At 46.4% G+C, this 25,806-nt stretch overlaps 3 protein-coding genes across 3 annotated transcripts in view; 1 reads left to right on the top strand and 2 right to left on the bottom strand.

Annotated features, from left to right (window-relative positions):
• Window positions 1-634: 634 nt before the first annotated feature.
• prkrip1 (PRKR interacting protein 1) lies at window positions 635-2,274 on the bottom strand. The gene has a single exon (XM_083790871.1). It carries the CDS (start codon window positions 1,781-1,783, stop codon window positions 1,229-1,231), a length of 555 nt encoding a protein of 184 aa, XP_083646997.1. The 5' UTR covers window positions 1,784-2,274; the 3' UTR covers window positions 635-1,228.
• A 207-nt stretch (window positions 2,275-2,481) lies between these two features.
• LOC310877141 (glutaredoxin-related protein 5, mitochondrial-like) lies at window positions 2,482-7,106 on the top strand. Its single transcript, XM_083790872.1, has 2 exons — window positions 2,482-2,965; window positions 4,943-7,106. Exons 1-2 carry the CDS (start codon window positions 2,635-2,637, stop codon window positions 5,113-5,115), a joined length of 504 nt encoding a protein of 167 aa, XP_083646998.1. The 5' UTR covers window positions 2,482-2,634; the 3' UTR covers window positions 5,116-7,106.
• Window positions 7,107-7,644: 538 nt separating this feature from the next.
• The window catches only part of LOC310876553 (integrator complex subunit 9-like), a 20,000-nt gene continuing 1,838 nt past the window's right edge, over window positions 7,645-25,806 (bottom strand). Inside the window, exons 5-17 of the mRNA XM_083790118.1 lie at window positions 25,681-25,806; window positions 24,902-24,988; window positions 24,455-24,575; window positions 16,083-16,217; window positions 15,637-15,748; window positions 15,357-15,537; window positions 14,981-15,041; window positions 14,013-14,184; window positions 13,147-13,271; window positions 12,332-12,499; window positions 10,259-10,357; window positions 9,401-9,538; window positions 7,645-8,617 (exon numbers count right to left, since the gene is read on the bottom strand). The exon at window positions 25,681-25,806 is cut by the window's right edge and continues 14 nt beyond it. Coding sequence (XP_083646244.1) covers window positions 8,444-8,617; window positions 9,401-9,538; window positions 10,259-10,357; window positions 12,332-12,499; window positions 13,147-13,271; window positions 14,013-14,184; window positions 14,981-15,041; window positions 15,357-15,537; window positions 15,637-15,748; window positions 16,083-16,217; window positions 24,455-24,575; window positions 24,902-24,988; window positions 25,681-25,806 — 1,699 coding nt within the window. The 3' untranslated portion in view covers window positions 7,645-8,443. The remainder of the gene's footprint in view (window positions 8,618-9,400; window positions 9,539-10,258; window positions 10,358-12,331; window positions 12,500-13,146; window positions 13,272-14,012; window positions 14,185-14,980; window positions 15,042-15,356; window positions 15,538-15,636; window positions 15,749-16,082; window positions 16,218-24,454; window positions 24,576-24,901; window positions 24,989-25,680) is intronic.

The following is a 25,806-nucleotide window of genomic DNA, read 5'->3' as shown; positions in this document are numbered from 1 at the left end:
TACATATCATTAATTCAAAAAGATTGTGGTAAGACTTGGTAATAACATTGGATCCTTCAAGTGCAACACAAATTATTAAACATAGCTTAATTTGACATCTTCATTTTGTATATACTGTACTTGGTCTACTGAATGGATTTTAGTTGGCAAATTCAAGGCTGCTTTGCAAGGAAATTCCTACATAGGAAATTAGGAATGTGGCAGTTGAGTTGACAGTGTTTGGCAGGAAGAGCTTACCCTGGTCCAAACAATATCTCACTGCCAGGTATTACTTACTTTACCTGCTTAAAGAAAGGCTGATGGCTATGGAATGAGACCATTGCCTCCGTGGAAAGCAGGGATCTCTTTGTCACAGAGAACTTGTTCAAAGAACATCGCACGTAAACCTCCTGTGCCTCCAGAAGTTACGCCTTTTCATTCCTTGAGTTTCTCTTTGCAACCTTGTTGGGCCACACAAGCAAATCATATTGGCAAGGGACAGTTTCACAAGGTTGCAATAAACACTGACAGCATTGAGGATTCTGGATTGGCAGGCCTATATAAAATATGCCCACATAATATGCATTCATAATCTTATTCGACAGTCCTAATAAAACAAGAGGGAATTTTGCAATTTGAAAGGAATAAACTTAAGGAGTTTTCTGTGCATTTTATTAAAAATATTTGATTACAAAAATTATAACTAAATATTACCTGGGCAAATTCGTTTTAACAGATTCAAATACACCTGGAGAATACTGTAGTCTGTAAATTGCCAAGAAAAGAACAATCCAGAGAAATGAATGGAAAAATCCCCCTGCCACCTTCCCCTTCTGACATAATGGACTATGGTCACACAAACACATTTTCTTTTAAATCTATAGTCTTTTAAGTTCTATGGACTTTTATAGTTTCTTTGCAATGGATTGATGTTATTGTTATTGTTAATGTTAATATGCAAATAAATCCATCCGTCAAGACATAACAAACGTGATTGTTACATTAAGCACGTCATTGATTTCCGTGCCTATCAAATATAGTCCAAAGACTTTTCCCAATTTAATCACCACCATCTTTGCTGAATGAGTCCTTAAGGTCATGTCTTTCTGAGCACAGAGCTCAGTTTTGCTTGTAAATAAAAACGTTCACAATCCCTGCATCAGCCGACTCTCAACCCTGAAAGCAAAACCATCCTTTCAAGGTTCACAGAAACACATTTATCACTCTGTGTGAACAGCCAGCTAGTCGGTCACTTCTTCCCCATGATGAAGCTAGGAGCCTCAGCATCATCATCAGCCTCCCTTTCCTCCTCCTCTTCTTCACTGCTGGACGTCTCCTTCTCTGGGTTCTCCTCGTCTTGCTTGGCTTTCTTTGCCATCAGCTTCTTCTGCTTGAGTTTATCCCTCTTCTTCCTCCGCTTCGCCGTCCTCTCGTCCGCCGCCATTTTATTCGCGTCCACCTTGTCGAGATAGTCCACGTCCTTTTTCTGCTTCTCTGACATCTTGTCCAAGAAGTCCTGCCTCTGGTACTCTCTCCGCCGCAGGTGCCGATAGACGTGGAACTCTCCGCTGCCGGCGCCGGCGCTGGAGCCCATCACGTCCCGGACGAACTCCGGAGGGGCCCGCGGGTTCCAGTCTTTGGGTCGGTCCGGGATGGGAGCGGGTTTATCGGGGTTACGCATTAATCTCTCCAGTTTCAGACGTTGCTCCTCTGCTGGGGTTTTGGCGATGATCAAAGGCTGGGACTCTTTCCCCCCTGGTTTTCCTCCAGCGTTCCCATTTTTCTCACTGGGCGCCGCCATCATGTTTCAAAACAACCTCCTTCTTCTTCTGCTGCTTTGTTTCTGATTCTAATCTGCAGTCTGCACCGGCGTTACATAAATAAAAGTCGATTTCCGATTAGTGAGCTTCAAAGTAAGGCGCACTATGCCTATTCTTTATTTATTTCAAATAACGAAACGCAACATAGATGTTACATAATAAATATAAAACAGTTTTCACATCCCACTAATTTACTTGTTTCAAACCAGTGTAAAAATCGGCGTTAATTATAAATACCGCGGTAAAGATTTGTGCATTTAAAAGCGTTCGTGATCCTGCAAGGTTATCCTGGCATCCTGCAACACTCGGATATAACTTAGCATCAAACTATTGAGAGAGGGTTTTTATTTTTATGTCACAAATAATTTTGTAATGAAAATTATGAAATTAAATTATTATCCGGTTTGTGTAACCACCGTCATGATTGACGCGTCGATCCGCCAATGAGAGGGGGACTTGCGTTCCCTAAATTGGGCGTTCTTAACCTTGCGTCAGCAGGGCTTTCCACAGGTACTGAGTTATGTTTCCATTCCGAATGAACCAGTGTGTTCCGGCCTAAGGCCCGCCTACTGTATCCGGTCATTTGCACGTGTACTTTCCGCACCGTTTCCGTATCCGCTCTTACACCCAGACCAGATCAGCAACTTGCTAGGCGTCTTGGATCCACAGCCTGAGCCTACTAGTCGTTCTACGGTTCTAGTCGCTTCCATCTGGCTTGTGTGTGTGTTGTCATCAATCGTGTGAGTTACACTAGTTTACAAGTTTAAACCAACCCGCACCTCCATCTCTCTACATTTATTTAGATCAGATCCACGGAAGAAGAAGAGTCAAGACCATGAACAGCATACTGAGGTCAGCCGCAAGGTGTTTGCGGGCCGGCGGCGCGGCGGCCGTGCGCCTGCCCGCCGCCGGGCAACAACACAGGCAGACCGACGGAGGGCACGTCTTGTCCCTGGCCTCGGCCCGGCTCCTGTGCGCCGCAACGGGGGACCTCCAGAAGGACCTCGGGGACATGGTGAAGAAGGACAAGGTGGTGGTGTTCATGAAGGGGACGCCGGCGCAGCCCATGTGTGGCTTCAGCAACGCCGTGGTCCAGATCCTCAGGATGCACGGAGTGGACGATTACTCTGCGTACAATGTGTTGGAGGACCAGGATCTCAGACAAGGTCAGTCAGTCTAACCTCGGTTTTAAAACGTGACAGCAACAATAATACATTTAAACGTCATCGTACGGCGGTGTCGCTTAACAGACAAGGACACTTGACACCGTCGTACGATGGGCGATGGCGTGCTAAACAGCCCCAATGTTGAAGTTAAACTTAATGCTTAAACCCTGTTAGTGTCTCTCCCTAATTTATGATCATAGTAGGCAATTTATACAATGAGCTAGTTAATTTTCTACATCTAAGAAACTTTTAACTGGCTCATTTAGCACAAATCAACAATCCATAAATGTGAGTGACTGAGTTACGGATTGTATGAATACTACTAGTAGTAAGACAGGTCTTTTTTTTTTACGGTCCGATAATGTCTGGCTTGAGGCTTCCCAAACATTTATCAGCCTTGTGCAGCAGGACCAACAGCAGGGTGTGGTACTTTAGTTTAAGGCTTTAAGCCAAACGTTATACTTCTACGTGATACTTCTTATACTTCGACTACATGATACTTCTACATGGCATGATATCCAGCTCATTTATTGTATTATTTATTGTATTTGACCATGTTAGTAGTGAGCCTTGCCCTTTAGGAACAAGGAACTGGTTTCAGATTGCATCACACGTCTGAACATTAGAATTATGTCACTTGGAGGAAGTCTCATCCTGTAGCAGTAGGAAGTGGAACATAATACTAACTTCATAAGTGCAGAGTTCTTGAATGTGAAAGATTGAATGAATCATTACCATGTTTTTCAACATGGTAATGGAACATACATTTTCACTTTTAATTATCAAATCTAAGAAGTTATCACTTGCTGTTTATTTTACATCACTGTACAGTAGCTCTGGTCCATAGCTCTAATGCAATGGAATTAGAGCTATAGACCAGAGCTAACTGTACAGTAACTTTGAGACCTAAAGTTTAGGCCAGGCAAAGCATTGTGAGCAACAGTTTAGATTCAAACAGACACTGCAATATAACAATTTAAGCATCACACTACCAATGTTACAGTGCATCATTGTTATTTTGGAATTCTTGGTAGCCTGTGTAAGCTGTACGAGGAACTGAATGAGTGGAATATGTTCCTCAAGCACAGAAATAAATGTCAACGGATTTTAAGAAATGAGAAATATCTGGGTAAATCTTTGATAATCACATAGAATGTAATCAGTACATATAATGTAATCAGTGTTTTATGAACATTAATGACATACAAAATATGGCTTTTTCAGCATAGAATCTGCAAATAGTTACCAGATAACAACTGCTTAGCTAACACCTGAGATTTACATCCCTGGTTCCCCGCATGGGATTTTTCTTTTTTTTAAATTAAAGTTACTTACTTTAGCTCTGGCCCATAGCGTTAGGATAGAAATTCAGTACATTAATAGTACAACTATTTTAGTTGAATCAAATAAATCCCACATCTGATTTCGGTACCGGTCAGTTTTTGGAGTCTGTAGGGCAGATCAGAAATTTTAGTTGACGTGTCACAAATAATTGCAATTGAATAGTTTTTTGGCATTGAACACTGGAACATAACATTTTTGAATAGAGGAAGGGAGCGCTGCCATGGTCCTTTGTTTGTTGAACTGAATACAGGTGAGGTTAAATCATGAAAATAAAGAAGAGGATCCAAGGCACTCTGTTCCAGTGAGGTGGAAAAACTAAAAGCCTTTATTGTAACTAAGTTAAGGCATGGCAAAGATCATTACACATAAAAGGCAGGACCAACGCGTTTAAATAAAGGCGTTTAATAAAGACTTTTCACCTCACTGGAGTGCCTTGGATCCTCTTCTTTATTTTCATAAAAATACATTTGTTTTGCTTTGTAAACAAAAAAATGCACAAAATAACTGGAATATACAACGAAAGGACTGACATATTTAACTATTATTATAACCATCTCAAATAATTGGAATTGGGTGAATCATTGTGACTACAGGCCTAAGTCTAAACTTTGTCAACATTTCTACCTGCTGCAGGCGTCAAGGAGTTTTCCAACTGGCCGACGATCCCTCAGGTGTACTTCAATGGCGAGTTTGTGGGAGGCTGCGACATCCTTCTCCAAATGCACCAAAACGGCGATCTGGTCGATGAGCTACGGAAACTGGGCATCAACTCTGCGCTGATGGACGCAGAGAAAGAGGCAAAGTAGACGGCCAGAGACCACCACGAACCAAAAAAAGGCAGAGACTAAATGAAAACGTAAATTTCACCACGGCTGGACAAAGGCAAAAATCCTTTCCTTACCCCAACAAACACACGCACACACATGCACGCAGAGAAAGGCGTGTTAAGAGTGCATATCTGAGAGGAATTAATAGGTATAAGCAGCAATGGTCAAGTAGTACCCACATTAACAGACGGATTTGGAGCTTTTTTACCAATGTTCCCAATCGATTACACTTATCCACTCTCTTCCAGATCTTCACATACAAAAGTGCCTAAGAGATGAGGATTTGAGATTTGTTAACACTAGATGTGGTGGCTTACAATTACAACACATCCCCCATAAACTAGGTATCCACCAGCAACTAGAGGGGGGGATACAAGTGAGTGATCAAGGGTCGAGCACTATTATCCTTCGAACATCCCTTAAATTCCTAGCCAGTAAAGGGGATGCATTTAGTAATCCTGATCTCAATAACTGACCCAAACAGTGATGGTACTGTTCACTTGCTTATTTATTTATTTTTGTATCTAAAGCCATGACCGGCTCTAAGATGAAACCATCCTCAGGTGAGACCTGGATGTGTAGTATAACACACCCTCATGTACACTGCCTGTATCTCTGCTCGGAAGGATGAATCAAACCTACCGTCACACAGAACTAAGGGTATAAGCCAGTACAAATAGGTAACTTTCTCCCCATAATATGGCTTGAAGAGTTGGTGCAAGTTGACCATTCATATGGTGGAAATGGGTACATGTCAAGTGTGGCGGATCATGTTTTGTAAAGGTTTACCTTTTGATCACACCCAATTGTGACAGATGCACATTATCATCATATTGGATGGTCAATATTAAAGTAACCTTTTTAAAATAAGTGTGGAGAGAATGTCTGGAAAATTAGATTTGGCAGAGTTGTAATGTTTGCTCTATAATGTGTCTGGCTGCTTGGGAAAACGTGCTTCCTCTCATGTCTAGTGTTGTCTACTCACTGTTAACCCGCTGAAACGCAACAATACACTTCTTTATTACCTCCTCTGTTTGCCTGAGGATCACTGACACAGTATGTATATGGATACTAGGCATCAGAGTACGCTTACGTTTGCTGTGTCTGACTAGGTTTGCGGTATTTGGCAAGACAAGGGAGGTTATATTATTTTGTGACTGAGCCTAAGATTCTCCCTGATCACTATCAATCTTGTTTTCTTCTGCATAACTCGTCTAAACAATACCAATGTAGTACACTGTAAGATATTGTACATTGAAAGGATATTGTTTAAAATGTATTTTAGATGCATGTAAACTGTTTAGCAATAAAATATTTTGTGGCAAGCAGCCAGAGATTTAGAAGTTTGCAGTGTGAAATCTGACATGGTCTTTTCTGTATGTGATATAGGCCTAAACAACCAATGCAAATCTGCACATTTATAATCACAAACATTTCTATTTAGAGGTACGAAGCATTACACTTGTTGGCACGCTCAAGTGACAAGTCTACACACTGAAGTGTAATCTGCTTCAAACTGCACCATGGGCAAGACCTACGCTGAAAAGACTATCAGCGGAAGTTGCAGGATTTTAGCTGAAGTATTGCCCAAGGAAATTACGTTGATGCTTTACAAATCAGTTTACATTCTCCGCGAATGAAACAAGTGTTGTGATTGGTCGGGAAAATATTGTATCCGGGGGAAATACATTGACGGATGTTCCGGAGGATACATCCGCCGATAGCTTCTCTGCCTTACGTTGTGACCAGGCTTTTCTTTTCGCAGATAAGTAAGCCTGGGACCGAGGCTATTCAAACTGTTGATACATCACTGCCTTCTTCATTTCTCATTGGACAAAATAACATCCAATTTGGAATTAAAGGCTTAATTTGTTTCACTTTCCAAGGAAATCCCATATTCAATAGCTCAGCATTGCAGGCAATCCATAGTCCCCAACCAGATGAAGCAGCATTTGTGATTTGGTTTTTAGGGTCAATGAAGGACCTACTTACAGTTTCCCCTACATATACGTTTGGTCATCCTAGTCTTGTAGCAGATATGCACTAGCTGTATATGTGTGCCAGAGTACTGGTATCCATCACTTAGGAGGATGTTAAAATGGGTATGTGATACCCAGTTTACATTCACTAGAGGAGTCATGGACCTAATTTAATGACATTTCATGAACCTAATTTAATTACATTTTAATTAAATTAGGTCCATGTGTCATAACTGCTCCAGAAGGCTCCACAGTGAATATGAGCATCCAAGAATTGTTTGGGCACTCATCAGACCTGTGCTCAACTACACCTCAGTTTGAGTTATTTCTCAAGTGGACCTACAAATAGATCTAAAAACATTGAACATTAACAACTCAAGATCAAACCCCTGTTCCAATTAAGTAATACAGGGAAATGCAAATAACATTAAATCCCAATATAAGTTTAAAAAAAAAACCCATCAACGTCAGTGCTTGTCTGTTTCTCTGTGTGATGGTGTCATCAATGCCGATGAAATAGTAGTTAGGTTTTTCCAAACGATTTTACTCAAAAATGCTTTTGTTTTTGATACAAAATATATATTTACAAAATACAATGACACTTTACAAGAGCAACGCTACTGTTAACATGACATACACAAAAAAGAGCAAACACTCCCTTCAGAATGTAACTTTTAAAGTCCAGTGACCAATTCAAACATCTGCATCCTGTTCCGCTCTGCATTTCAGCATCGACCATCTGCACACAGTCCAATGAAGCAGAAAACCTTTTTCACTTGAAACTCAATTATTTTTGGCGGGCTACACCGTGGTGCGATGGGAATATATTTGAAGTACTTAAAAACTAAATGTAGGAAACGAAGAATAAAGCGACATTTACTCGCGACCCACAAAAATAAATGGGTCCTGACCGACCACCGTTTGTTCCCAAACTTTGTAGCCCGTGACCCAAAAGGGAAATTTGATGTCTCCCCGGGACCGTGAAAATAACAGGTATACAAGCTCACAATGCATGGATGCGCTGTGATGCGCCAATTTTCACTACTTCTTAAACATTAATTTCCTAATTTATGGATTTTTATGGGTTTTTTTTCCTTTGATTTCTTCGTGAAATGAATGAAAAAAAGTTTTTAATTGATGAAAAATGTTGCTTTGTTGGGGAAAGTTCTTTGAAAATAAAAACGAAATGTAGGAAACAAAAAACGAAAGACCCATAAAAATGTGTCCGCGACCCACAAATGGGTCCTGAACTGACCCACCGTTTGGGAACGACTGCTGTGTTTTAGAGGACCCGCCACACCCCACAGGCCAAGCAGGACTCAGGGACGTCAGAGTTGATGCAGGAAGCGGATGACGAGGTCTCTCATGACGGTGCGCAGCGCCTCGTTGTCGCACACGATGTGCGTGCCGTCCTCCTCCAGCTGGATCAGCGTGTCCTCCGCCTGCAGGTGGAGGATGTGTCCGTCCGCCGTCTCCTCCACCTTCACCTCGGTGATGCCATTCTGCAGGCACAGGAAGGGAAGAGATACAGAGACTTTTTTTTGAGGGGCGTTAAGGCCTATTCATAGTCTGGTGAGCTGACCACCGCAAAATAACGTTGAGCGGTGGTGAGTAAAAACAGAGAAGGGCTGTAGCGGTGGCAGTAGCGGTGGCGGCTCGTGACGTCATGTTGTAGTTGTAATCCAGACTATGTACAAGTAAGACGCGCAAACGCGGGAAGCGAACGCAGCTCGTGTGTGTGTGTGGTTGTGTGTGTGTGCTACAGCTGCGCCCTCTGGTGGCGGGCGGGTGGTGTCTCAGCGGGACAGACAGACAGACAGACAGACAGACAGACAGACAGACAGACAGACAGACAGACAGACAGACAGACAGACATGATCTGCAGGGTCTCATAGTTAGTGCTCATTGCGTTCGCAATGAGCCTTTAGTCCCTCCTATGCCCAGATTTGTTGGTATTATGATGTATGATGATGATAAGAGCGCCCCTCACTTCACACAGGTGTGATTTTTAAATTCAGACAGTGGAAATTGACAGGAAACCGGGGAGAGAAATCAGGGAAGTGACACACAGCAAGGGAACACCAGGCTCCAGGCATCAAACCTGGAACTTGCCGTCAGACTTGCATCAGAGCCTATAATGTTAACCACTTGGTCATCGGCACCCCGATTTGATAAAATAATTGAATAATAGGAGTAGCTTAGCAACGTACAGACGTGTAGCAAATAAACCCTTGATATCACGGTGAAATGTAAAATCAGATCTCATGTTTGTAAATGTCTCCCACCTTGTGCAGCGTGGCCAGGAATGCTTCCAGGGGCACAGCGCCGCTGAGGAGGGGTTTGGGTGCCAACACCTCTGGGGGCTCCTCTACCACACGCTTCCTCTTCTTACTGGGGGGAGCTGGGGGGGCACTGGGCACCGACTGGAAACATTGAGGGGACATTGGCAGGTGTAAAACTCCTTGCTGTCGGGAGGAAACCTCGTTGAACTTGTTGTCTATGTACCTATTGTACCCGTTGTTGGAGTACCCAGTCAGTGACTCAGTGTGGTACGCACCACTACTACAGTATAATTAGGACAGATCAACTAAATATGGAGATACGAGGATCCCAGATGTTGTCCGGAACGTCTGACATCGTGTTGATGAGCATACGCGAATGGTGTTCCATTGTACACGCTACCACTTATAATGGTGCAGCGGTCCAAATCGGGGTGCATACTTAGTTTAGACTAGTCATTGGTTAGACATGGGTTAAGGTTAGGTTTAGGTGTGCTGCCCCGTGGGAGGTTAGGTTTAGGGTGAGGGTTTGAGATAGGTTGTAGTTGTAGGACTAATGACTGGTCTAACCAATGACTAGTCTAAACCAAAAAATGTCTAAACTAAGTACTGCACCCGTACAAATCTGCAGAGCGGATGGGTTGTGTTGGCCACCAAGATTGAGATTCAGTGCATGCTCCACAGACCCGTGGAAAGACAAATATATTTGTGTTTTCTTTCGGTCTCAGAAGCATTCCGAACTAATTCCAACATCTAGAGAATACTGTAGATGTGCTTGTGCTCTTTTCTTTCATTTAGGGCACTTTCTATTTAGTACACACACACACACAGACACACGGACACACACACACACACACACCCTACCTGTAGTGTGTGCTTGTTGTCCTTAGAATGCAGCACAGCAGACACAGTTGCTACAGAGACACCAGATTTGATCTCGGAGGGCACTAAGGACCTGGCCAGCTACAGACAATAAAAGACAGATGAAGATATTTAGAATTTCAACATAGTTCCACGGTTCCACCTGTCATTTGGTAAACATTTTAATATGTCATATATACTTACAAAGACCACACCATATACGTATACATATACCAGAATAAATGAATGAATAGTAGAACATTAAAGGGATTGTGACATTTAAAACACATTTTTGTAGATTTTTTGGCTTTTCTTGACATCAATTTCACCAACAAAAAAAAACGAAGTTTGAACATTCGGTGTATTCTCTGCTGTCTGGACTTTTGTGAATAATTATGCAAAAATGTCTCATCTGGTTGGACGGCAGGCATATACGTAGATCCCTGCTAAACCTCCGCCCCCTCCCCTCTGCTCCCTGCCTACCCTCTCTTCCCCGCCCCTCTCCTCTCCTCCCTACTTCCTCATTGTGACCGACTTTGTTTCTTTGTAATACTTACTAATAATGGCTTCTAGAGAAAAATCAATCTGCTCTGTTGTTGGCTGTGTCAATCAACACAAGTCCTTACACTGGATACCAACTGGCCTAGATGACTCTTATTTTTGACGGTGACATTCCTACCACGTTGTCAAAGAAGCGCATCTTGGGTTGACAGGAAAGGGGGAATTACCGACATCTACAGGCTAAAAGAATGTGTTTTTCCATGGCTTCTCAGGATGCAGATTACACATACACAAAAACTCCTGGCAAGAAATACTGGAGTGGAGTTGAGTGTTCAAACTTTTTAGACACGTTTGAAGGACCATGGCCAAGACTTTTAATGTTGTTAAAATTATGTTATAAATAATGTCATAATACCTTTAAGGCACTTTGCTACTCATGCGTCAAATTATTTTTGTGACGTCCAACCGACCAACCCTATTCAACCACACGGTTTCACTTATTACATTAGAGGGCAGTGGTTCTCAAAGTAGGATCCGGGGGCCTCGTAGGGGCCTAATAATAATAATAAGGAGCTAAATAATTCAATATTAATATCACAATAATTGTATCTATCTATACGTTGGCAACTTGGCACGAAGCACGAATTTTTTTAACTTTTGGAAAAACATCAAATACTTTGTACAAAACATCTCTTCTGGGGGTCCCCTGGCACAAAATCCTTTCAGATGGGGGTATATATCAATTTGGGGGTCCTTCCTTGTCATGGAACCGTTTGAGAACCACTGCAGTTAGTAGGGTAGTGTACTCACCTCTGGCAGCAGGTGGATGCGTTCGTACAGTTAGTAGGGCAGTGTACTCACCTCTGGCAGCAGGTGGATGCGTTCGTACAGTTAGTAGGGCAGTGTACTCACCTCTGGCAGCAGGTGGATGCGTTCGTACAGTTAGTAGGGCAGTGTACTCACCTCTGGCAGCAGGTGGATGCGTTCGTACAGTTAGTAGGGCAGTGTACTCACCTCTGGCAGCAGGTGGATGCGTTTGTACAGTTAGTAGGGCAGTGTACTCACCTCTGGCAGCAGGTGGATGCGTTCGTACAGTTAGTAGGGCAGTGTACTCACCTCTGGCAGCAGGTGGATGCGTTCGTACAGTTAGTAGGGCAGTGTACTCACCTCTGGCAGCAGGTGGATGCGTTCGTACAGTTAGTAGGGCAGTGTACTCACCTCTGGCAGCAGGTGGATGCGTTCGTACAGTTAGTAGGGCAGTGTACTCACCTCTGGCAGCAGGTGGATGCGTTTGTACAGTTAGTAGGGCAGTGTACTCACCTCTGGCAGCAGGTGGATGCGTTCGTACAGTCAGTAGGGTAGTGTACTCACCTCTGGCAGCAGGTGGATGCGTTCGTACAGTTAGTAGGGCAGTGTACTCACCTCTGGCAGCAGGTGGATGCGTTCGTACAGTTAGTAGGGTAGTGTGCTCACCTCTGGCAGCAGGTGGATGCGTTCGTACAGTTAGTAGGGCAGTGTACTCACCTCTGGCAGCAGGTGGATGCGTTCGTACAGTTAGTAGGGTAGTGTGCTCACCTCTGGCAGCAGGTGGATGCGTTCGTAGCGCCGCCTGAAGGGCAGGCTGAGCACGGAGCAGCGTCTGTAGGCCATGGGAGGAGGCATCAGCTCCAGCATGAGGTCTGAGCGGTGGGACTGGGATGGAGGAGGCTGGGTGTACTGCTCTGGACACACCACATGGAGAGGCTGCGGGGGCCACCGGGGACCAGGATCCTCATTAATCATCATTTATAATAATAATAATAATAATGATGTCATTACCTAGTCTTTTAACCGTGTGTGCTTTTTCATAAATCAATGCCCTACTACGTGATCACACTAGACTACGGCGTCACACAAGAGCATCAAAAGTAGCAGATCCACAAGCACGAAATGTGGATCACTGCTTGTACAGCTTCTACCTTTGCCGTTTTTTGAGGGGCGCTAACCCCTCCAACCATGAGCTTTGTGTGTGACTAGTCTGTGACCCCGTGTCGTCATGTGATACAATTCAGACACGTTTGGTATAGTCAGGGGATATTAATAAAATTTGGGAATAACATTTCTTACCAAATAACTTCTTCACCAATGTGTTTGTAAAGGTGTCTACGAACACATTCTATTCAGCCACCCTAGGTGAATCTTAGACAGCTGCTGAAAGTTGGGGTACCATTACAACCAATATAATAAATTGGTTAATATATAAAATATTGTAAATTTTGTGCTTTAAGTAGCATGTGACAAATCAAACTAGGGGGTTTTCATGATTCTGAACCCATTCCAAGCATTAGTTTTGCACGAAAAACACTTTATTTTACTGAGCATCGACTAGCTACTGTATGTGGGCAGGATACCTGGACCTCCTTGAGCAGCTTGGACACCTGGTGGAAGTTGAGCCGTGTGTCGATGGGACAGTAGACACACTTCATGGCCAATGGCTGGTAGGGAGCCAGGGCATCTATGTAGGAGAAGTCTGGCTCTGAGGGAGAGAGAAAGACCAAACAAGCTTTGATAACAAGGCTTCAAAACTAAAAGAAGTGTTAGGGTCCATAGACTATATTAAAGAAGTGTTAGGGTCCATAGACTATATTAAAGAAGTGTTAGGGTCCATAGACTATATTAAAGAAGTGTTAGGGTCCATAGACTATATTAAAGAAGTGTTAGGGTCCATAGACTATATTAAAGAAGTGTTAGGGTCCATAGACTATATTAAAGAAGTGTTAGGGTCCATAGACTATATTAAAGAAGTGTTAGGGTCCATAGATTATATTGCAATTTCTTCACCCAAAAATATTTTTTTGGTTGTGTTGTTTGTGTCATGAGTATATGAGAAGAATAGTAAAAAGTAAATATAAGCAAAAGCAAAACAAACAAACACAATCTGAAAGAAAGATAGATTTTTCACCCCAAATAAAAGCTTCAACCAGCAGCCAATCTATGGACCTTTTACTATGACGTAATGGGTGCCCCCAAAGGCACCCATCCACACAAGTATGATACAGTCTGTACAGTTTGTTGCATGATGTTCCATGGTGGACCACAATGGAAACAAGCTTCGGCTGTTGTGTATAATCCACGTTGGCATATTCTAAATGGTGACATTGTTAAACTGCGAATAAAGTATTCTATAGTATCCTATGCACATATTGTATTGTATGTATTTCCTATGAAAACAACCCTAGTGGTGCCTGGAAAACAGGTGTGGTTACTTACTACTTACCAGTGAAGATTATGGTGTTGAGGCTGGACTTTCCCCACAGTTCCATGAAGTGGACCACATCTCCAAAGCGCAGAGAGGGGTGGCCGGTGAACACTACACACGGCTGGCGGAACTCACTGCTGAAGTCTCCGTGAATGCTGGGGTAATGCTTCAACTTGTTGGTCTGGATAAGCTGAAAGTAATAAAGTCATGGGAAAGCCCAGCGAGTATGATTAAATTGATTGACATGACAACAAACAAACAGAGGAACCAAAACTTCCATTAAACCCAAAATGTACTTTCACACATGTACTTTTTACACAAAATATGGTTGAATGCATTATGACTTCCAGCCATTAACACATTCTGTACGTAGGACGTCTGGAAACGTCATAAGGATCCCGAAATATTAGTACCATTGACGTGTGAGGACGTCCTAGCGACATCCTAGCGACGTCCCAGCGACGCGGGGAGAGAGAAGAATATTCAGAATTTTTCCTATTTCTTTTTTTGGCATTTCGCTTTTCGTTTGCCATATGCTAACGCGCAGTGCAACTATTAGCTTGTCATTGACTCCCATGTTAGCGCGGCAGAAAGAATGACTCGTATCTCCTAATCCAAGGCGCTCTCTGTGGTGATGAATGGATCGATATGCTGGCGCTTCATTTCTGCTCCTCATCCGTCTCTCCCGCAAAATATGAACGCTTTTTGGAGCGTAAAAAAATATATTAAGATGATCGGGGATCTGAGGTCTCTTTGTAAAGTCAACTTTTTTAGGAAAGTGTTTCCGGTTCATGGCTTTCAAAGTAAAAGCGATCAGACAACTCTGGCACCCCGGAGCTTCTTTTTTGATGCAGTTCCTGTACTAAATGTGTTTTAAAGGATCATTTTGTCAAAGGGAATACACTGTGAAGTACATTGTGGTGATGACTGTGTTGCCAGGTGAATAGAGTCCCAGAAGGCTTTCAATTTCTCACAGTTAGACATACCTCTGCATGAGGGAAGGGAGGCTCTGGAAGGTAGACCTTGGATTGTTTGTTGTGGCAAAGCCTGGTGGAATAATAAAAGCCTCATTATCTAGTAAATTAACACATCGCTGTCCTCACATGGCTTTTAATTCTAATCCCAAGCAATGTATAAAGTGCAAGATCAGAGTCAATGGCATGTCAAACAACAATCATATGAAGCCAGGTCAAACACGCTATTCTCTTTGAACAGATTTTCTTTCATTACCCTTTTTTCCTTTTTCTCACTATGTGTTATGTACATTGTATTTATCCTATCTGATGCTAAGACACCAACAGCATATTCTTAAAACATATAAACAGACTAGTGTGAACGTAATTTGAGTTAGGAACAGAATACCATTCAGCAAAGATCTGGGAGAATTCCAGTGAGCTGTTGGCAACAGGTGAGATGAAGTAGAATGGTGTAGATCCCAGGTTGGCGCTATCAATATACTGGTACAAACACTCCAACAAGTCGTAGATCACCCCTGATGAGTAGCATGGCACCAGCACGTTGCCTCCTGCACGGATCGTCATCGCTAAGGGAAGAAAACGTACAGGTTCATACAAACAATTGGCCATTGCTGATGGTGATGCCGATAGGTGGTCATTGGTCATTTTAGGCTGATAAAGCCTACCCAGGTTATTGCAGAATTCTCCCAGCATGCCATCTGGGTTGGCGGTGGGCATCTGGGTGAGGCCCGTCAGAATCAGAACATCACTGTTCTTCAGAGAGCTCTGGTCCATAGGCTGCCAAACAACAGGAAGGAAGGCAATTTAGGTAAACAAGCTTTGGAAACCACACCATCATTAGTCGAATGGCTTCACAATTAACTGCCTACAGTTAATTACATCGGTCTAGCTTCACAGTGAATGGCATCCCAGCTGTCAGGCTCTGGCGAGTGATCAATAGAAACTAGCAAAATGATTGATTGATTTATGTAACAACAAGTAGTATTGTGCAATTTTTTTTGGCTATTTAAACGTGAAATCTAAAATAACACCTCTGTGCTATAAAACTCAATCAACTAATGTTAGTGCAAAGATGCATATTAATTTTCCAATGTTCCGTTTGTTGACCTACCTGTGGATGAGTGGTGAGAAGCGAGGAGCCGGAGACATAAGCAACTTTCTCATGATGCGACTGAATGGTCCAGTTGGAGCTTCCCAATGAGTAGCCAGAGCTAAGGGGTGAGACCTGGACTGCTCCAAACAATTCCTGTGGAGGACAGCAACAAGTGTAAATATTAGTGATGCACCGAATATTCGGCCGCAGAAAACATTTGGCAGAAAATGGCTAAAAATGCATTTTCGGCCTAGCCTATTCGGTTTCGGCCCAAATAGGCAGAAAATATATCACTGAATAGAGTATGCAATTAATGCATTCAAAAGAGCAGAATAAATGTTTTATAGATCCATAACAGTGATTATTATTTAAGTTAAGTTTTGCCATAACCATAACATAACATTTGTAGAATCAAACTCAGGTCTTAATGGGTTATGTGGGGATACTAAAACAGCGATATTCAGTTGTCTTAAGTTCCTCTCTCGAAGAGAGTCATATGGGGTGCCGCCACCTGGTGGCGCAAAAGCACAGAAACTCTGCATGTACTCACGAACAATTCCATTGGATCGTGAACGTGAAGCTCACGGTGACCTCCCTAACCCCACCCACTCGGTATAAAACCGGGGGTTGGTCCCGTGAGCGTCATTCCTCTACCTTTCTGCCGCAGATGCCAGATCGCTCTGACAAAGAATTCACCACCGGCTGTTGAAACTGTTTTCCCTAGAACGGACGAGTTTTTCTCATACTTGTACCTGGAAATTCGCAGCCCCTGCGAGGTGTTTTTCACTCACGAACGTTGCAGAAAAGTTCTCTCCAGCAGTAAGTCCTTTACACGGACAATAAAACACAAGTGTGCAGTCACGCGGCTTGTCGTTTAGTCCTTCTCTTCTACTAGCTTTGCGCCTTAGCACTCAGCTAGCTTACTGCTTCGCTTGGTCTACAGTTAGCTGCCACGTTCAGGGTTGCTGCTAGCTTAGCCTCCCTAGTGCTACTAGCTTTCAGCTTCCCTCATTAGCGAGTCCGCTGCTTAAAGCGTAGCCGTCAGGCACGTTTTTCCCCTTCGTCTACGCTAGCTACGTCCCGCCGTTAGCCCTCAGCCTACCGGCGAGGTGCTGACCAGCTACTAGCTAGACCCACGGCCCATAGCTACACGCTTCGTCTACGCTACCTGCGTAGCTATACGCTAGCTACGTCCAGCCGTTAGCCCTAGGCCTACCGGCGAGGCGCTAACCAGCTATTAGCTAGACCCACGGCCCGCAGCCACACGCTACGTCCCGCTTTTTAGCCTTCAGCCTTCCGGCGTCGCGCTAACTAGCCACATCCTCGCTAACCTCCAAGCTATCTTCAGCCGTTAGGCGTTGATTTAGCGTCGCCATCGTATCTTACGTAACTTACGTAAGTTACGTAGTTTACGGCCCGCTCTTAGCCTTCAGCCTTCCGGCGTCGCGCTAACTAGCCACAGCCTCGCTAACTTTCAAGCTATCTTCAGCCGTTAGGCGTTGATTTAGCGTCTCCAGCGTGCCTTACAACGCTGACTTGACGTCCAGCCGAACGGCGCCGTCAACTAGCGTTCTCCGAGCGTAAGTTACGTAAGTTACGTAGTTTACCGCCCGCAGCTACATGCTACCTCCCGCTCTTAGCCTTCAGCCTTCCGGCGTCGCGCTAACTAGCTACAGCCTCGCTACCCTCCGAGCTATCTTCAGCCGTTAGGCGTTGATTTGGCTTCACCATCGTATCTCACAACGCTAGCTTGACGTCCAGCCGAACGGCGCCGTTAGCTAGCATTCTCCGAGCGTACGTTGGTTACGTAAGTAGGTTACGAGAGTTACGTAAGTTACTTTCCATAACCCTGGTTTTTTGAGTTAATTTTTTAATTTTTATTAAATCAACTCCATCGCACACCATGGCCACCGGCGGTGACGACAGTGACTTCGACCCCCCCCCCCCCCATGGAACCAAAGAGTTGCTTCAGACATGGCTGTCTCTACCTCCTCTCCCAGACAGACACACATGCACTGTGCATGTTTTGTCTTTGTCTTCCACACATCAGAGATGCCTTGAGAACACGCCACAGTTTCACAACGTGGTTTTCTCTGTTTGGACAGCTGATCTTCAGTGGAGCACCACGAGTCCTACTCTTTCTACTCCACCACCACTTTACTTTTACCCTGTTTTGTGAGTTACAGACAGTTTTCCTCACAACATTTTTGTTATATTATATATTATTATTATATAATGATATTATATTATAACTTAAAAGAGAAGTGCTTCTACAAGCTCTTGGACTGCTGGTTCCTCCTTCAAGCTGCACCAACACCCAAGACGACCTGCAGGGGTGACAACAGCCCTCCCGGGTTCCCCGAGGAGGAACGCCACCGGGGGTCTAGAGCATGGGTCTAAAGCATGCTCGCCAGGCTTTCGAGACCCCTGGTCTCTCCCCCTGCTGCTTCTGTTGCAGACAGGGAGACAGACTGACGCATCTCACGCGTCAAGAGTCACCAAGACAGGTCCCTGGTCGACACCTCCGAGCCCTGCTGTCCCGACCAGCCCCAAACCTCGAGGTCTAGGCCCAACGCCTCGTCCTCTCTCTCCAGACCCCTCAACCTTGACGCGTCTCAGAGACACCAGGGCGAGTCCTTCCTCGGCTCCTCCCCTGCCAGGAAGGCGACTCGGACCGCCAACAACAAGCTCCACACGCTCTTCACCACACTGGTGAACAGGCCTGTGGAGCCAGACCCAAGACATCAGCCAGGCCTCGCCGGCTGGCTCTGGGTGCTGCTCTCCCTCCAGCGGGATCTCGTCGGCCCACCAACGAGGCTCCCCCGATCCGGGTGGTTGCGACGACGGGATGTCGGATGCAGTCCTAGGCCTCCACCGACAACTACCGCTACTACTACTTCACGCAGCGGCCAGACGCACAAGTCTCACTCGACGTGGTTCCCCAGCGACCCTCGACTACCGACTGCTTCCCTCAACATTACAGGTATGTACATTGTGAAGCTAGGTTTGTTTAGCTGTTTAGCTAACCTTTTCGAGGTCGGGAGTAGCAACCTCGTTGGATGGCCGATGCCACCCTAGCATGCTTAGCATTCTAGATAGGCTGCTTTCAAGGTGGACGATGGACAACGAGCTCCTCCAAGAGCTCCCTCCGTGGACGTGAGGGACAAATGTCCCCCACGCCCCACTGACCAACGCCGCCGCCCTCCAGCAGCCGCGGCCGGCACTAGGGAGGGCCACGCCAGCCTGGCCGCCAAGAAGATGTATGCCCTTGCTGCTGCACAGGTCAAACATCTCAACGCCGCTTCACTGCTCCAAGGATCTCTCACAGCCATCTTCGCGGGTATGGGGGCTGTCCCCTCCCGCGATGAGGTGACGGAGATGAAACGACGGCAAGGCTCAGCAGAAGTAGTGACACTTCCTGCCTCCCGGGGGAGACGCACCCTGACGTCTTCCCCCATCCCCCCCGCCTCAGGGCTTGCACTGGGCGTAGTAGTCTCGAACTGCACTCCCGAGCCGCCCCACAAGAGGTTGAGGCTCATGGCACGGGTTCCCGCCACGTACGGGCCCGTGACCAAGCCACACAAGTCTGCACTAAATGCACATGTTTCTGTATGTTTCTCCATAATAAGGGCACTGCCCAAAACAATAAGAAAACAACAAGAACACCAATGTCGGGGGACCATGAACCCTCTGTCAGGGGCAACCCACGGGCTGGCCACTGCAGAGGGGCGGGGCATGAAACTGGTGGCGTACTCAAACGCCACTGGGGAGACGGGTCATGCCGAAAATTTTCTCTGGTCTGAGGGTGGACCACCCTTTAACCAGGCGCATTGCATAGTGGGAACGCCACGGCGCGTCACCATGGGTTCTGCGCACCTTAGCGAAGGGTTACAGACTCCAGTTCGCTATGAGACCCACCGCGTTCGGAGAGGTCATCTTCACCGAAGCACGGGGTCAAGCTGGCCATATACTCCAACAGGAGACGATAACTCTAGTGGAGAAGAAGGCCGTCAGAGGTGCCCCTCAGCCAGAACCGCAACGGTTTCTACTCGGGGGACCATGAACCCTCTGTCAGGGGTAACCCACGGGCTGCCCACTGCAGAGGGGCGGGGCATGAAGCCGGTGGCGTGCTCAAACGCCACTGGGGAGACGGGTCATGCCGAAAATGTCTCTGGTCTGGGGGTGGACCACCCTTTAACCAGGTACATTGCACAGTGGGAACGCCACGGCGCGTCACCATAGGTTCTGCACACCTTAGCGAAGGGTTACAGACTCCAGTTCGCTATGAGACCCCCCATGTTCGGCGAGGTCATCCTCACCGAAGCACGGGGTCAAGCTGGCCATATACTCCCAACAGGAGATAATGTCTCTAAAGGAGGCCGTCAGAGAGGTGCCCCTCAGCCAGAGCCGCAGCGGTTTCTACTCCCGCTACTTTCTGGTCAAGAAAAAGGGGGGGGGGGCTCCGTCCTATCCTGGACCTTCGAGCACTCAACAGACATCTCAAAATTTTCAAGTTCAAGATGCTGACGGCCAAGTCTCTGGCACGTTCCATACGCCCAGGCGATTGGTTCACGTCCATAGATCTAAAAGACTCCTTTTTCACATCCCTATCTACCCACCACACAGGAAGTTCCTGAGGTTCGGGTTTCAGGGGAGAGTGTACGAGTATACAGTTCTCCCCTTTGGGATGTCCCTTAGTCTCAGGGTCTTTGTTCGATGCACGGAAACTGCTCTCGCCCCATTACGGCAACAGGGTCTCCGGGTTGCAAGCTACATCGACGACTGGCTTCTGAGCGCGGCCTTGGAGCAGGAAGCGGTACAGAACACAGCCAGGGTATTGTCCCACGTGACCTCTCTAGGTTTCAACGTGAACCATACCAACAGCATGTTGACGCCAACGCAGTCCACGGACTTCATAGGCATCACGTTGGACTCAGTCGTATACACTGCGAAACTGAGCGCCGACCGGGTGGACGACCTACTGAAGTGTGCCGCACAGTTCAGGACGGGCCACACACTTCAACTCGGGGTGTGCCTGCGCATGGCAGGCCTCATGGCCTCAGCCATATCTCTGGCACGCTGGGCAGGCTGTACATGAGACCTTTCCGGTTGAAGTCTCTACACCTGCCTCCCAAGTTCACACGGCGCCGGGTGAGAGTCTCCCTGGGCTGTGTATTGGCCTTGAAATGGTGGTCTGACAGACGCAACCTGACGGAAGGGGTACCGCTGGGGTTGCCCCTGTCCAGAAGGGTGGTCACCACGGACGCCAGTCTTTCTGGCTGGGAGCCACTCACGAGGGCAGGACGGCCAGAGGGGTGTGGAACGGTTCCCTAGAGGGATCCGCTCACATCAACTGTCTAGAACTTCTGGCGGTGTTTTTCCTCGCCTTGAAGGAGTTCGAGCCGTTTCCTCGGGGGACATCACGTGTTGGTCCGTACGGACAACACCACAACGATGGCCTACATCATCAGACAAGGGGGGATCAAATCCCTGCGTCTGTGCTCACTAGCTCACAGACTGCTGGTCTGGTGTGACGGCCGGTTCATCTCCCTCACGGCCTGTCACGTCCCAGGACGCCAGAACTCAGCTGCGGACCTCCTATCGAGAGGCCCACTCCGCTACAGCGAATGGTCCCCCCATCCATGGGTGGTGGGCCAAATGTGGCGCAGATTTGGAGTTCCGGTGGCGGACCTATTTGCCACGGGGGAGAACACGAAGTTCCCCCTGTTCTTCTCCCTCACAGGCAGGCCGCCTCTGGGTCTGGATGCCTTAGCGCATCAGTGGCCTCAGGGCCTACTCTACGCCTTCCCACCGCTGGAACTGATCCCACAAGTTCTAGCCAGGGTGAGAGTTTTGGGCTCGGGGCTGCTACTGGTGGCTCCGGCCTGGGGGTCCTGGAGACAGGACATCGCTTCCCTCCTCTATCGCGACCCTTGGCGACTCCCTCTGAGGGTCGACCTGCTAACGCAGGCCAACGGCGAGATATTCCACCCGCGCCCCCAGCACTTGGACCTTTGGGTTTGGCCTGTGAGGGGGCACCGCTCGCGGTAGCGGATCTGCCACAGAATGTCATAGAGACTATTCTGAGTGCTAGAACAGTCTCCACCAGACGCCGGTGCAACACGGCTTGGCAGCTGTTTGAACGTTGGTGCTCGACCAGGCCTGGTGGGGTCCTTCCTTTCCAGGCCTCGGTGGGGCCCATCCGGACCTACCTGCAGGAATTCCTGGACAGAGGTCTAGGCTTGTCCTCGGTTGAGGTCAACTCGGCGGCGATATCCGCCTCCCACTTAGGTGTGAACAACGGACCGGTGAGTGAGAACCGCTGATCCGTCAGTTCATGAAGGGTGTCCTACACCTTAGACCGGTTGCCAGATCCCTGGTCCTAGCCTGGGATCTGACGGTGGTATTGTATGCGCTTAAGAAGGAGCCATTCGAACCACTGGAGGCAGTGGATTTGAAGTTTCTCTCGCTGAAGACCACGCTGCTGGTCGCACTGACGACTGCGAAGCGTGCTAGTGACATCCACGCACTCTCAGTCAATGAGAGCTGCATGAGGTTTAGTGGTAACAACGCTAAGGTCACGGTTAGGCCGAACTTGTCTTTCAAGCCAAAGGCCTTTCCTGCTGGTCGTGACCCGGTGGAGCTCTTGGCGTTCCACCCACCGCCTTTTGCCTCAGAGGAGGACAGGCGGCTATACTGTCTCTGTCCAGTCAGGGCGATCAGACTGTACAGGGACAGGACAGCTCCCTTCAGACAGGGAGATCAACTCTTTGTCTCTTGGGCCTCCCACGCCAGGTGGCAGGGGAAGCCTATAACAAAGGTGAGGCTTTCACAGTGGGTTGTGGAAGCTATACAACTGGCTTACACCAGTAGTGTGGTGGAGCTCCCTGAAGGGTTAAAAGCTCACTCCACGAGGGGCATGGCGGCATCCTGGGCCTTGGCACGGGGCGTCCCCATCCAGGATGTGTGCGCAGCGGCAAGTTGGTCGTCTCCCTTGACCTTTGCCACGTATTATAATCTTGACGTGGCACCCAGGGACTTAGCCCAGGCGGTCGTGGGTGCGGCAGCGCAGTGATTGACAGTACATAGTGCCCCCATGTTCGCATAAGCGTTCCCTAGAGTGGCTCTATGAGATGGTTAGCCATCAAGCCCGTTTCACGGGCACATGAGGCAGCTTGCTGTCGGCTCCTTAGTAGGGATTGATAGCAGTCGGACAGGTTGGTCTGTCCCGCTATCGGCTTTGCTCTACCTGGTCAGGGACCTAGGTAGCCTTTAATTGTCCTCCTTACGGGAGTATACACGTGCCACGCCTGAGGGTGACGTGCGTGTGTCTCTTGATAGGTGGACCGTGGATCGGTCCTATCAGCCGGTGTGATCATACGGGAGTGTTATGATCCCCATATGACTCTCTTCGAGAGAGGAACTTAAGACAACTTCGGGTTACTTCAGTAACCTCAGTTGTATAAGTGACTCGAAGAAGAGAGTCATCAAGACGCCCTTCTGCTTTGTCAGCGGCAGAAAGGTAGATTGATAGGAATGACGCTCACGGGACCAACCCCCGGTTTTATACCGAGTGGGTGGGGTTAGGGAGGTCACCGTGAGCTTCACGTTCACGATCCAATGGAATTGTTCGTGAGTACATGCAGAGTTTCTGTGCTTTTGCGCCACCAGGTGGCGGCACCCCATATGACTCTCTTCTTCGAGTCACTTATACAACTGAGGTTACTGAAGTAACCCGAAGTTACACTTCATACCAATTATACTGTGCGGGTGTAGGTATGTTAAGTGATAACCACTTTCAACATGGCATTATAGGCAAAAGCTTTCTAAATCTTTCACATTTTCCAAACATCTACAAGCTTGTAGGTCAACTATTTTCGCTAGCTACAGGACTGTGTCACAGTCATTACCAGGTGATTGAGAGATTATTTATTCTTTACTTACTCTGTATAAACATACTATTTTAACTAGTGATGCACCGAATATGTTCAGAAAATGTTCGGCAGAAAATGGCTAAAAATGAATTTTTTACCTATTCGGTTTCGGCCATAATATTAATAGGCAGAAAATATATCATCGAATAGTGTATGCAATTAATGCATTCAAAAGGGCTGAATAAATGTTTTATGGACCCATAATAGCTTCAAGGTACGGCCATAACAGCAATGGTAGGAAAAAAGATGTATAATATTAATCATATTCGGGTATTTGGTTTTCGGCCATCTGTTTCCTATATTCGGTATTCGGTTTCGGCCAAGAATTTCCCTTTCGGTGCATCCCTAGTAAATATAGCAACAATCGTGTAAAACAAGAGAACCTGCTGCTTCTGAGACCTATTCAAATATGTCCAAGAATTCCACAAAAGAAAATGGAAGAACTAGAATTCTTACCACTTTCTGTGAATATCCCACAAGCTGCACTTTGCTGAGGGCAGAGTTGACCTCTTGCATACTGTAACATCGCTTCCATGTCCATACATCCACAGCATCCTTCAGTGATCCAGGGAGCATCCTAATGTTATAAAACACATATATGTATTTATACTGACAATGTAGTAAGGGCATTTTATCAGGTATTTGACCAATCTGGGAACTAAATCGTGAATTTCTTCACCAATGTGTTTCTAAAAGTGTCTAATAGTACTAAAAGTTTGAAATTCAACTCCCGTGGGAAATGCATAACATCCATACAATTAACATCCTATATAAGGCAAAAGAAAAGTCCAAATGATCAATGCATGCAGCTATGAAAATGTTATTTCACTTGTTGAACTGAGCAAATGTCTTGAAAGACTTCCCACATGTCAGATCTCTGTCTGGTCTCAGTGTTAAGCTTACCGCTGTATTTCCTTGTTCTTCCAGCAGGTGGAAGACTGAGCTTTAGGTACTCTCTCCATGAAGTTGACCAGCTCCTCCATCAGTAGTCTGTAAAAAAAAAAAAAAAAAAAACAATCCAATTGGCCTGATCAGACCATGACGAGACAACCCACAGAGAGGAAGTGAGAGTTCTGACATTGTGGTGTTAGGACAACAACCTTGTGTATATATATATATATATATATATATATATATAAGGGTTTAACTTCTCCAATGAAGTGCATGAGTCACACACATCCCTGGGTGGCCCACATGCAGGGCAAGCAGCAGTATCACATAAATATATAAGTCTGCACACTGCTAATGCTGCGAAGAGGTCTGCTGTAGTTTTATAGGTGTCAGACAGCAATAGTGAGGGGCGCTCTTATCATACATCAGCCAATCAAATCATCACATTCCGTGGTAGAAACACACACAAGCTGTGTATAGAAGGGGCTAGCGGCAGCGCCCCTCAAAGCAAAGGAACGCAAAGTTACCATGTTTACCCAGGGTAACTGGACTAAGCTCAAGAACTTGTTTACAGCCAGGCCCTGCTCATAGAACATTTCATGGTAGGGGTTCAATGCCTTGCTCAAGGGCACTTCAGCGGTGGTAATTTTAACGTGCCGGTCCGGGGATATGAACTAGCAACCTTCCGATATCAAGACCACTCCGCAAACCGTTCGGCCACCTCTGCCCCTAAAAAGTGCAGCGGAGCTTTCTGCAGCATTGCCAGTGTGCCGACATCAACATCTCCATACCTGCCTATCTGCAGCGTTGGCTCCGTGGCGTACACAGTCCCAGTGAAGCCTGTGTTCTCCGTTATGTACGGCAGGGCCATCATGCAGTGGTAGTTGGAGATCAGGATGACATCAATGGTAGACAGA

Source organism: Protomyctophum parallelum (genome assembly GCF_964188405.1).
Source record: "Protomyctophum parallelum genome assembly, chromosome: 19".
In the NCBI taxonomy this organism is placed as follows: domain Eukaryota; kingdom Metazoa; phylum Chordata; class Actinopteri; order Myctophiformes; family Myctophidae; genus Protomyctophum; species Protomyctophum parallelum.
Note: the sequence above shows the minus strand (reverse complement) of the source record. Positions and strands in the feature narration are given on the sequence as shown.

Bases quoted from the DNA above. Each gene is read 5' to 3' on its own strand.
- LOC310877141 (XM_083790872.1), top strand. From the start codon at position 2,635: ATGAACAGCATACTGAGGTCAGCCGCAAGGTGTTTGCGGGCCGGCGGC. The intron at 2,966-4,942 runs GTCAGTCAGTCT...TACCTGCTGCAG, and splicing joins GGACCAGGATCTCAGACAAG to GCGTCAAGGAGTTTTCCAAC.
- prkrip1 (XM_083790871.1), bottom strand. From the start codon at position 1,783: ATGATGGCGGCGCCCAGTGAGAAAAATGGGAACGCTGGAGGAAAACCA.